Source organism: Octodon degus, unplaced genomic scaffold (assembly GCF_000260255.1).
Source record: "Octodon degus isolate 3935 unplaced genomic scaffold, OctDeg1.0 scaffold00088, whole genome shotgun sequence".
Lineage (NCBI taxonomy): Eukaryota > Metazoa > Chordata > Mammalia > Rodentia > Octodontidae > Octodon > Octodon degus.
Genome location: NW_004524664.1, coordinates 1,454,757 through 1,467,264, shown reverse-complemented (window position 1 = coordinate 1,467,264; position 12,508 = coordinate 1,454,757). Strand labels below are relative to the sequence as shown.

The following is a 12,508-nucleotide window of genomic DNA, read 5'->3' as shown; positions in this document are numbered from 1 at the left end:
GAAGGGTCAGGAATCTTAACTGGGGCCACAACTTTATAGAGAATCATTTGTAAGCCGTGTTAATTTGTAGTTCTTGTTACCTCAGGATTCAATTTTATGTATCAGTACCTTTAAGATACAATATATTTAGGTTTTCTGAGATTCACAAATAGTCATTTTTTTTCCTTCTTTCTCTCAAAGTTATGTATTATTTAGGTGAAAACTGTTGAATTAGTTCTGGGCCTAATTTTATTGAATGTTTTATTATCTTCAAACCTGTGTTACAATTTTTCATCACATTAAAAATAAAATTGTTACTTATTAAAACACAAAGCTAAGTTTTATTTTTAGTTTTACTTTGAATAGACAAAAAATAATCAGGTATATTTATGGGGTACAAAATATGAATTTATGACACACCCTACTAGCAGCTGAGTTTTAAGTTACATATTTTAGCAATCTGCTGTTAATGGATTCTATTGATAGTTTTTCTTGAGTACTCTTATTTTTTGCTGGTGAGGTTAGTTCCTTTTATTCAGTAATAACTGAATTTATTCTAATGTCTAAGCCTATTGGCTCAACTCCGATCACTGGTAAGTCTTTAATTTTATAATTTCATAAGGAATTTATGACTTTCAGGTAAATTACTCTTGAAATATGATACAGTTGTATATAGTAATAATTAGTGGATTTTTATCACCATTTTTTCCATATAAAATCTGAAGAATCATTAGTAGATATAATTAGGAAATAGGTATTTAAGGAAAAATGATTAAAATATTTTAACATAAAGCCTAATACTAGTTTGATAAGGACTAACAATTATTTTTCCAGCTTGGATTATCAGATTTTTAAAGACTTTCCTTTAGTAGCTAAGCAGGTGTACGTTTATATAATCGCGTAATCAATATAGAATTCTAGGTTAGTATGCAAAGACTTTATTCTTATTCCTGTATTATAGAGAATAAATTTATAGTTTGACTTGCCTAAACTTGTATAGAATTTTAGTACAGTCAGGGCTCTTGAATTCTAGGTTAGGGGTCTTTGAAATTCTGAGTGTGAACTTGTAAAAAGTAAATGATTTCTTTTTAAACATGTGCTATCATGATTTGGAGTAAAAGAATGAATAGGAATTTGAATTTATTCAAATTTATATATGATAACTTTAAAACAGTTGCTCTTTATAGAAATTTTGTAGAGGAATACTGATTGTCTCAGTTACTCTTCTCGTTGCTAGAACAAATACCCAACACTCAAAATGAAGGAAAGAAAGGTTTATTTAGCTCACAGTTAATGGAGGTTTCAGTCCATATTCAACCGGGTCCATCTCAGACTGGCACATGACAGAACAACTTTCATGGTGTCAGCAAAGAGCAAGAGAGCAAAATGGAGGAATAGCAGCAGCAAATGGCAACAGAGAGGAAATCTGTCTGTCTCTCTTATATTACATTCAGGCTATCTGCTTCAGGCTGGGTGTAGCACTCACACCCATAATCCCATCAGTACTAAGACCCATAATCCCAGTGGATCATGAGTTCATCTCAAGCTCTTATCTACCCCATGATTGCTTGAGGCTTTGATGGGACACCCAGAGACAAACCATAACATTGATGAAGTTAGGATTATAATGTTTAGTATGTAAGGGAGACAAAGTAATTGTCATGGAAAAGACTATTTCATCATTTGGAGAGTTGCATTTTAGTTTTCTGTATTGTAATTTCTTTTTTTTCCATATAGAATTTGGACTAGATCCATATGATTCTGTCAGCCCTAAAATTTTAATTTTTCAAGAAAGATAATGTTTTTCTTAAAATGAAAACAATTTGTAGCCAGTATTTCTTTTAGAACTAGAGAGACTTGAGGGTAAGGGTGTGTGGTGGTTGAATAGTAGATAGCAACTGTTACCAAAATTGTCCTCAGAAAACTGCTTTAGAAATATGAGACCTATTTTTCTTTAATGAAGCTAAAATCTATGGTTTCTTAGTATGACATGTAGTATACAGTTATTTCAGTAAGTTATCTGTTGCATTGCAGATGTAGCAAACTATAGATTTAGCCCACTGCCTGAAATAAAGTTTATAGTATACAGCTGTATCCATTCATTTGCATATTGTCCATGTTTGCTTTTGTCATATAATGGCAGAGGTGGGTAGTTGAGACAGAAACTAAACTTCCCAGAAGACCTACCCCATTTATTATCTGAGCCTTTAAGCATACTTTTCTAGCTTAAGCTCTGTCAGAATCAGCTGCTTCTTTTCAGGCAGTTGCTTTACACACCATTCCCTCACGTTAACCATTCCATCAGTCATAATTATTAATTGAGGTAAATACTGTTCCCTTTTGTATGCCGCTCTACTAGAGTTTTTCAGTTGTCTATTTTTAGGTTATATAGAAACTTTTAATAAAATTAGCAGAGAGTTTATTAAAATTTTTGGTTTTTGTAGTTTGTGTTTGCAGTACATAATGATTACTTTCACTATGGAGAGTTGGTACATGTACATAAGGTTAACTAGTTTCAGATTGTTAAATTTTTTTGAGAAGTCTGTGTTTAGCTTCTCAGAAATTAAAAAAGCATCTTATTTATATTAACAAACAACTGTTAATTTCCTTTCCAGTTGCTGCAGAAACCACAGGTAGTTTATCGGGAGCCAGTATCACATCTGAACTAAATGAAGAATTGAATGATTTAATTCAGCGTTTTCATAATCAACTTCGTGATTCTCAGGTAACTTAATTTTTTTTAGTATAGTTGAGCTTACAGTTGCATTAACTAGACAGTGGTCCTCAAACCTGACTAAGCATAATTGTCATCTGGCACAATGGTTGGGAGTTTGTTAGCAGTGACTCCTTCCTTCAGTTACAGTTTGGGCTCCCTAGCAGCTGGGATGCTGGAAGCACAGATTAAAGGAGATTTACTTTCAAATTATTAGTGAAATTTTCCTTTCGTATGCTACTAAATAATACATTATTTTTCCAGTAAAAACTGAAGTCATAACTCTTAAGACAATAAGACTTAAATGTTTTACCAGTTACCAGCAGTTCTATGAAAATTCTTGCTTGAGAATTAATAAATACTTTAATTTCACACACTTTTTAAATGATGCAAATGCAAATTTATAATTCGTGAGTTTTGGATAAGAAAGAATACCTCTTCATTGGAAATGAGTGTGCTTGAAGATGCAGTGTTGTATATCTACTTGTTTACCAAGTGAAAGAAAAAATATGGTTTTAAATGTTTGTAAGGAGATAGGTATGAAAATGCTCATGACCTCATTGTGCTAGTAACAAAACAACAGAAATAAGTGTTTCTTCATTTCATGAAGGAAGATCAATGAATTATGATACATAGAGTGAAATTCTATGTAGTTGTAGTAGTTACTATATTAAATGACCCAGAGTTCATGAATGAAACTGCTAAGTTTAAGAAAGATACCTAGTGGCCTGCCAAATAGCTCAGCTGATTAAAACACCTGCAAGCAGGCTCAGGGGCCTGAGGTTTTATCCCTGGGCCTGCTGTGCTGACCCCACCCCTTGGGGCACCCTGATAAGGCAGTTGAGACTGGGCATGGTAGCACATGCCCATAATCCCAGCACTTGGAGGCTATAAACAGGAGAATCACTATGAGTCTGATCTAGTAGTGAGATCCTGAACACCCTGTAGACTCTTCCCTAGAATACAGGAAAGAAAAAACTAAGAAAGATAACTAGGCCTGACAATGTAGCCCAGGGATGGAGTGCTTTCATTCATGAAGCCCTTGATTGAATTCCCAGGACTACAAAAATGAACAAATAAAAAGATGCTTAATTTATATATATTTATAATTCTTATGAACAAACAGATATTACAAAGTAAAAATATGTACAAAAATGATGGATGAGCTAAGTTTAGATTGTGATTATTTCTCTAGAGGATAATGTGGTTTGGGAAAGATGTGTACAGACATTTAGCTATTGTTCTAATGTTGTATTTTCTTTTAAAGAATAGATACAAATATGAGAAAATGTTAAAATTTGACAAAGCTCAGTGGTATTCATTATATATAATAAGTCCCTAAGCCTTAGTGTATTCTTGATATATTTCTTTTTTTTTTTGGAATAGAGGGACAGCTGGGCATTGTGGTTCATGTCTGTAGTCCCAGCACTTAGGAGTGTGAGGCAGGAGGACCACTGCAAGTTCACGGGCATACTGGGCTGATAGTGGGTTCAAGCTAGCCTCACAGTAAGACCGAGTCTCAACAAAACAAAGAGCAGAGGAATGTGGGTTGTAGGTCTGGAAGTTGAAGTTTATGGCTGTGATTCTGCAAAGATAATGAAGCCAGTCTTGGTGGTATAAACCTGTAATCCCAGCACTTGGGAGGCTGAGGCAGGGTGATTGTTGCAAGTTTGAGACCAACCCAGGCTATAAAGTGAGCTCAAGGCCAGCCTGAACTGAGCAAGACCCTGTCTCAAAAAGACAAATAGTGAAAAGATGAGAGATGTTGGGTATTGTGCTGTAGCATAATCCCAAAACCCTGAGAGGCTGAGACATTAGGATCTAAAGTTTGATCTCAGTCTCAGCAATTTAGTGAGACTGTGTTAAAATATAGAGAACATCTATTTATCAGTACAACCTAGGCAAATTTTGTCTCTCTTACAGATACTTATATTTAAAGTAGTTTAAAATCAGAAAGAAATTTTCAATTGCCTTTGTCTTTTTGTTTTTGTTTGTTTGCTTGTTCGTTTTAATAAGCCTCCAGCAGTCCCTGACAACAGAAGACAGGCAGAAAGTCTTTCATTAACTAGGGAGGTTTCCCAGAGCATGAATCCATCAGTTTCAGAACATTTACCTGATGAGAAAGTCAAACTTTTTAGCAAAATGAGAGTGCTACAGGAAAAGAAACAAAAAATGGATAAATTACTTGGAGAACTTCACACACTTCGAGATCAACATCTGAATAATTCATCATGTAAGTAAATCTGGTTAGCAGTATGACATGGAGGACATATAAATGTGTATGCAGGTATATAACTGTTAAAGAACATTTGATGAGTGATACAATTTCTCAAGAAATGTATAATTTTCATGAGGAGACAAAACTTGAAGTTTTAAAATAATAAGCCAGACTGGGGGGAGATAGCTCAGCGATCTAAGCGCCTGCCTGGCAAGCGCAAGGTCCCGAGTTCATTTTCCAGTACCGCATGCCATGCTGGCCCCCAAAATCGGGCATCATGGCACATGCCTGTGATCCCAGCACTGGGGAGGCTGAGACAGGAGAATCATTATGAGTCTGAACTGCACAGTGGGATCCTGTAACAAGTAAACAAAAATTTTTTTAAAACATTTAAAAAAATAATAAGCCAGTGTTATTCTTCTCGTGTTGCTGGGACAAATACCCACTGCCCAAAATGAAGGAAAGAAAGGTTTATTAGCTCACAGTTAATAATGGAGATTTCAGTCCACATTTGGCTGGCTCCAAGGCACAGAGCAGCAGTTCATGGTGGAGGCAAAGAGTAAGAGCAAATGAGAGTTGTGGCAACAAAAGGCCACAGAGAGCAAGTCTGTCTCCCTTAAGGTGCATTCAGGCTATCCACCCCAGCCTAGATGTAGCACTCATATCTTTGATCCCAGCAGCACTCAGACCTGTAATCCCAGTGGATTATGAATTAAACACAAACTCTAGAAGTCCACCCGATGAGTGCATGAAGCTTTGGGGGGACAACTAGACACAGACCATAACATAATAATAGTTAGATGGATAGTAAGTTTAGAAAGAGAAAGAGCAAATTTGTGCCTTGAAAAATTAAAATTTTAATAAGAGGCAGAAAAGGAGATAAATATTTGATATTTATACACAGTGCTGCATTTTTTAGAATATTCAAAATTTTCCCTCAGGAGAAAAAAATCCTTTGTGTACTTTGAAAATCCCCTAAATTATGGGCTACAATTGTAGCTCAGAACACTGCCTGACACAGTTGAAGATCTGGATTTGATATCAGTTCTTCAAAAAAATAAAAACCTTGTGACTATGAAACAGATTCAGAGATTATTTACACACACACACACAAAAAGCAAAAGAGGGGCCAGGAAGATAGCTCAGTAGAATAAGCACTTCCCTGGCAAGCACAAGGGCCTGAGTTCAATCCCCAGTTCTGCAAAAAAACAAAACAAAAGCAAAAAGCAAAAGAGCGAGAAAGACAAAATAATTTATGTAGCACACATGGGTTAGTACAGAAAATCTATAGTTTGTAATCATGGGACTTAACCTATATTTTTTTTAAACTGTGGTCATTTCAGGGAGTGTTACCATAGAGATGTCTTTCATACTGCATAGATACTCTGCTAGCTCTAATTCTTTTTTGGTTTTAATTTTGGTCTTGGGGATTAAACCCATGGCTTTGGCATATGCTAAAAGCATGTACTTTACCACTGAGCTATACTCCAGCCTATTCTGGATTAGACCTAGTTGTGAGTCTTGGTGTCCTAATACCTCAAGTGTGGTTCCGAACACTTATTAAAACAATTAGTAACAGGGTTTGGACACTGGAAATCAAAGTCAGTAAGGGCAACCCAAATTGATTGTTATTCTTTAACATTCCAATCACTGTCTTACTGAAGAAAAAAAAAAGATTAAGGATAAGAACATTGTTTCTAGAGTCCCTTCTTTTTATTCTCCCATTCTGTTTTTCTGCCACCTCCAGAAAAAAAAAAACTCTTCTTTTTCTACCAAACTTGGTACATGTCTATAATCCCAGCACTCATAAGGCTGAGGGAGGAGTATTGTCTGGAGTTCAAGACCAGCTTGAATTACATACATAGATGCTGAAACATTCTCCTTTCTTTTCCCAGTTTTCTGCTAGTTTTCTTCTCTAGAGTATAATTTCAGTCCTTATCCTTTACAAAGAGAGGAAGAGAACTGGGAATAACTTAAAATTTGAAACTCATGCTTGTAGTCTTGTGGCCAGTTTTATGTGCATAAAGAACTCTGCGTATTGACAACTCCACAGGATCTCTTTTCCAGTGGGAAAATGAGAGAACAGTAAAAGACAGAATGGTCAAGTGTCTGTTGGAAACCAGCCATAGCAATTATGTCATTAATGTAAGCAGCAAGTAATAATGGTCCTTTTAAAAAGAAAAATGACAAAGTTTTGACATCAACATGAGGAAAGGCATATCTTTATCTGATGTATATGGTTAGGAAATAAAGTTTATCAGAGTACTCTTTTATTTTTCTAGTATATAGTATCATAATTCTTGGAATTCCTCTTCTCCCTTTTCAACCCAGTGAGTCTAATATAAAAGTAATATTGTAAATGTCTGTAATCCCAGCATCCAGGAGGCTGAGGAAGGAAGATCAGTGGGGTATGTAGTGAGTTCAAGGCCATCCTAAAAAACATAGCAAGACCCTGTGTCAAGAAACAAACAAAAAAGTAGTCTCTAGAAGAAGTAGAAAATGTTTTCTGTGTGTATTTTGGTGCATTTGCTTGTAGAGTACATTAATAAATAAGTGACCTAGATATATTCTTAAGTTGGTAAAAATTTAATTGCTGCAGATTTAAGTTGTTAATGGTTTTTAATCGTTATTTCTCAGTCTCTAAGCATACTGTTACTTAAGGCCATGATCTTTTTTATGGTAACTGTAATTTTCCTTTTTTTTTGTAGTTGTTCCTTCATCATCCTCTCCACAGAAGAGTACAGATCAGAGAAGTACAAGTTCAGCCCCCTCTGCTTCTGTAGTCTTGGCGCCAATTGTCAATGGAGAGTCCAATAATAGCCTTACATCATCTGTTCCTTATGCTGCTACTTCTCTGGTTTCTCAGAATGAGAATGAACGTGAAGGCCATCTAAATCCAACTGAAAAACTCCAGTAAAACATTTTTTACAATCCTGTTCACATAGATTAGAATTAAACAATGGGGATAAAGTTTAGGTTTTTCTTGTGTTGGCATTTTGAAGGAAACTGAAATTATTTAATAAAATAAACATTTTTAGATTAGGAGTGTGGTGTGTTATATGTACGTTGTATGATTTGTTAAAGAGAAATATAACATTATAACTGAGGTGACTTTTGCAAACTGATGTTTTCAAAGAAAGAGTCAGAAATATCTAGGTTATAACTAAAATATTTCTTATTCAAATGAAAGGCCTCAGGCTCAAGAGTCATATTTCCCTGCAGTTATATCATGTAAGAGTATGTCACTATGGACCAATAACTTACCTTACTAAACCTCTATTCCCTTTTCTGCAAAAGAGGGCTAACAGTATACCTGTTAATGAAAGTTTTCTTTTTAAATGTATTTTTAATTGATACGTAGTGATTGAACGCATTTGTGGAAGACGTATGACATTTTAGTGTTAGCAGGAACTAAAAAGTATTTCTTGTCACTTAAGTGGACAACTCAGTAAACTTATTTTTCTTAAAAATGTTATATACTTTATAGATTCATTTTTATGTGGGCAGTTGGGAACCTGTAAATACACAGTAAGGTCTGCATATCTGATTTGCCTAAGAGAGTAATTAAATTGAATATTAGTACTTTATATTTTTTAAACACATGAAGAAGCCTAGAAATGTTTTGACATTGAGCTTTTTGCTGTTAATATTTATCCCTAAAATCGAAATTAAAATTGTTTATGCTTTTATTCCTACACCCACATAAGAAAATAAAGTAATGAGTCTTTTGAGCAAATCATATTTGAGATTAAACTCACTTATAGTCAGATTCCCTCAATATTTGATATGGTCTCTCTTGCTAGAGTTAATGGTGTGTGTGTGTCTGTGTGTGCTGCCTGTTATGAAAATAGTATGGTTTTGTTTTTGCTAACGTGCACTAATATTATATCTTTATCAGGAAGCTAAATGAAGTTCGAAAAAGACTGAATGAATTAAGAGAATTAGTTCATTATTATGAACAAACATCAGATATGATGGCAGATGCTGTAAATGAAAACACAAAAGAGGAGGAAACTGAAGAATCAGAGTATGATTCTGAGCATGAAAATTCTGAACCTGTTACTAACATTCGGTAAGAGTGTTTTTTAAGTGCTTCAGTGTATTCACCCTAACCTAATAGTTCTAGTGTGTTGGTGGCAGGGCAGGATGTGAGAAGAACCTCTATAAAGTATTCTTTTGTTTTTCATTTAAACTTTTCTCCTATAACAATTATTTTTACTGTATTATCATCCTTGCTCTATAGAGGCAAAGTAGGGAAGTATTGAATATAGTACTATAGTCAGTTTGCTGTTTGTTAGGTCAAATATAATAAATTGTAAGAAATATCTCATCACCATTTTTCTTTCCTTTATATTTTATGTGTAATTTTTACTTCTCAGATGTTCATAAATTTGCAAGTAATGAACATGTATAGAAGTTAATGAAAAGTAGGGGCTCATCATTAAAAGTTTAAATGGGATAACCAGTGTTTTCCTTTTGCTGAAGCTCTGAAACTTTAATTTTTTTTAACTAGGTTTTCTTTTTTCAGAAATCCGCAAGTATCTGCCACATGGAATGAAGTAAATAGTAATAGTAATCCGCAGTGTGTTTCTAACAATAGAGATGGGCGGTCAGCTAATGCTAATTGTGAAATAAACAACAGATCTGCCACCAACATTAGGGCTGTAAACATGCCTCCTTCTTTAGGTATGATTGATTGTATTTGAAGGGTTTGCCATATTCTTGGAAAGTATGTCTTCTTTTTTAGTACTTTTAAACATACTTAAAAATTGACTGGTTGATACAATTTTAACAGATTGTCGATATAATAGAGAAGGAGATCAAGAGATCCATGTAGCACAAGCAGAAGATGATGAGGAAGAGGAAGAAGAAGCAGAAGAGGAGGCAGTCAGTGGCGCTTCATTGTCCAGTCATAGGAGCAGTGTGGTTGATGAGGCTCCAGAAGATGCAGAATTTGAACAGAAGATCTATAGACTTATGGCTGCAAAACAGAAACTTCGACAGCTACAAGACCTTGTTGCTATGGTACAGGTAAATAGACTGAATTTTTGGGGGTAGGGGAAAAAAATAGTACATACAAAGTAAAATGTGTGTATGTGTTTGACAGTTGTGTTGATATAATTAAACCAGTATGTTTTCTTGTGGTGGTGGGGATTAAACCCAGGGCTTGGAATGTACTAGGCAAGCACTCTACCAGATGTATGTCCCCAGTCCTACATTATTTCTTATGGGGTAGTTTTAAACAGTTAGTACCTTATAGTGTACATCAGACATCAGCAAACTTTTTCTAATATGGATGAGTTAGTGGGTATCTTGGTCACAATTTCTCAGTACAAAGTAGGCATGGATAATATATAAATTATCTTGGCTGTGTTCCAGTGTAGTTTTATTTACAAAACTAGATTATTTTTGTTTTCACTGATAACCTCAGCCTGTGCCAAGTAGATCTCATGATATCTCAGTGAAATAGAGAGTAAAGAGATTGAAGAGATGTTAATTGTCCAGTGTTACAGATCTACTGATAATCTGAATCAGAAATTAGGCTATCTGACACCAGACACCTGCGATCTTAACCCACTTGATGTGGAAGAAGAAAAATCTTATTTTATTCAATAAATTCAAATAAGTTGGAAGTTTTATTTTGTTTTGCTTTGTTTGTAGTGTGGTGGTTTAAACCTAAGACCTTCACGCTGAGCTACATATACAGACCATTTTTATTTTGATACTGGGTCACTAAGTTGCCCATGCTTGTAATCCTTCTACTTAAACCTGCTAAAGTGCTGTGAGGGCCAGGAAGATAGCTGCTTAAGAAACTGCCTGACAACCACAATGTCCTGAGTTTAGTCCCTGGTACCAACAAATGAATGAATAAATAAGTGTTGGGAAGTTGGAAGTAATAATCATGAATTCTTAAAACCCAATATATAAATATGAAAATATTCCTATTTTAACTTCTATGTTAATGTAGTCAATAAACTTTAAGTCTTTACAGTTTGATAAAGTAGGTATCGTCTGTGTAGAGCAACAAAAAATGATTTCACTTTTAATAAAATCCTTTTTATCTTTTTCTCAACTGTTATATAATGCTGCCCTTCTCCTAGTGTAACATCAGTAGGCTGTTTTGCAACCCTCTGATGAAATATCCTAGGCTGGGTAACTATAGACAAAATAAGTTTATTTGGCTGGAGTGTTACAAAGGCCCACATGTGATGATGGCCTTCTGGCCTACAAGAGTCCTGAGGTGCTGCAAGACATCATGTAGCAAGCAACGAGGAGCATACATTTATATCCATTGCCATTTGGTATCCATCTCTTTTCTTATAAAAGCCACTGGTGTTCAGTTATGTGGGTTCTGTTCTGATGATGACTTCTTGAATCTTGATCACTTTTTCTGTAACACTATAGGGATTAAATTTCCATCCTTTTAATTCTTTGCAGTGGGATTTGAAATTTCAATACATAACCTTTAGGGGACATGCTCAAAACATAGCTAAGCCATAGCACTGAATAATGAGCAAATCAGGGCCAGGGAGATGGCTCAGTAGAATAAGCGCTTGGCTGGCAAGCGCAAGGACATGAGTTCAATCCCCAGTTCCGCCAAAAAAAAAAAAATAATGAGCAAATCAGATTTAAATGTGTTCCTTTTGGTTTTAGAGCTTCATTTCTTGTCATTGAGAGGTGACATTTAGTTTACTGTAAAAACTGTGTGCTTCATTGCATTGTTTTATATAAATTGTTTAATTTAAGATATTTATAGAGGTTTAAATTGGGTAGTCTTAGGTATTGAGATAATTTTTAATGTAATTATTCTGTTTTAGGATGATGATGCAGCTGAAGGAAGTACCTCTGTCAATACAGCAAATTTGGGTGATGTCTACCCAGCAGGAGAGGATGTCAAACAAAACTCAAATAATGCTAGAGGAAATACCAATAAAACACAGAAAGATATTAGAGTAAATGAAAAGGCAAGGTATGATGAGCTTTGGACATCACTGAACAAAAATTTAGTAGCTTTTTAATATTATTTTGTTTTGGTTTTGAGATAGGCTGTCACAATGTGGTACTGGCTGGCCTTGAACTCACTAACCCAGACTGGCCTGACATTCCCAGCAATCCTCTCCTAGCAGTCCTCTTGCCCCAGCCTCTGGAGTGTTGGATTTACACACATGTGCTACCATGTCTGGCTCTAGTGCCTGTTTTAGAGAAATTAGTTCGCTAGGTATTATGTTATTGTCAACATACTTTATTATAATCCACAAATACAGTGTCACTGTAATTACAGAGAGAAATTTTATGAAGCTAAATTGCAGCAGCAACAGAGAGAACTAAAACAATTACAAGAAGAAAGAAAGAAACTAATTGAGATCCAAGAGAAAATTCAAGCATTGCAAAAGGCATGTCCTGACCTGCAGGTAATTATAATATGTATTTCTTTCTATTTGCCCAGAAAAAGAAAAAGATGTTTAAAACCTTGAGATAGGCTGTCACTATGTAGTTCAGGCTGGCCTTGAACTCACTTTGTAACCCAGACTGGCCTGACACTCCCAGCAGTCCTTTCCTAGCAGTCCCCTTACCCCAGCCTCCTGAGTGTTGGATTT

General features: G+C 35.2%; 1 protein-coding gene across 9 annotated transcripts in view; it reads left to right on the top strand.

The window, feature by feature from the left end:
* Window positions 1-12,508, top strand: part of Pcm1 (pericentriolar material 1) — a 112,723-nt gene that overhangs the window by 20,556 nt on the left and 79,659 nt on the right. For all 9 annotated transcript variants that reach the window (XM_023721985.1, XM_023721982.1, XM_023721978.1 and 6 more), the window contains 8 exons: window positions 2,595-2,704; window positions 4,709-4,925; window positions 7,619-7,823; window positions 8,809-8,982; window positions 9,439-9,596; window positions 9,706-9,941; window positions 11,729-11,880; window positions 12,193-12,322. In XM_023721985.1, coding sequence (XP_023577753.1) covers window positions 2,595-2,704; window positions 4,709-4,925; window positions 7,619-7,823; window positions 8,809-8,982; window positions 9,439-9,596; window positions 9,706-9,941; window positions 11,729-11,880; window positions 12,193-12,322 — 1,382 coding nt within the window. The remainder of the gene's footprint in view (window positions 1-2,594; window positions 2,705-4,708; window positions 4,926-7,618; window positions 7,824-8,808; window positions 8,983-9,438; window positions 9,597-9,705; window positions 9,942-11,728; window positions 11,881-12,192; window positions 12,323-12,508) is intronic.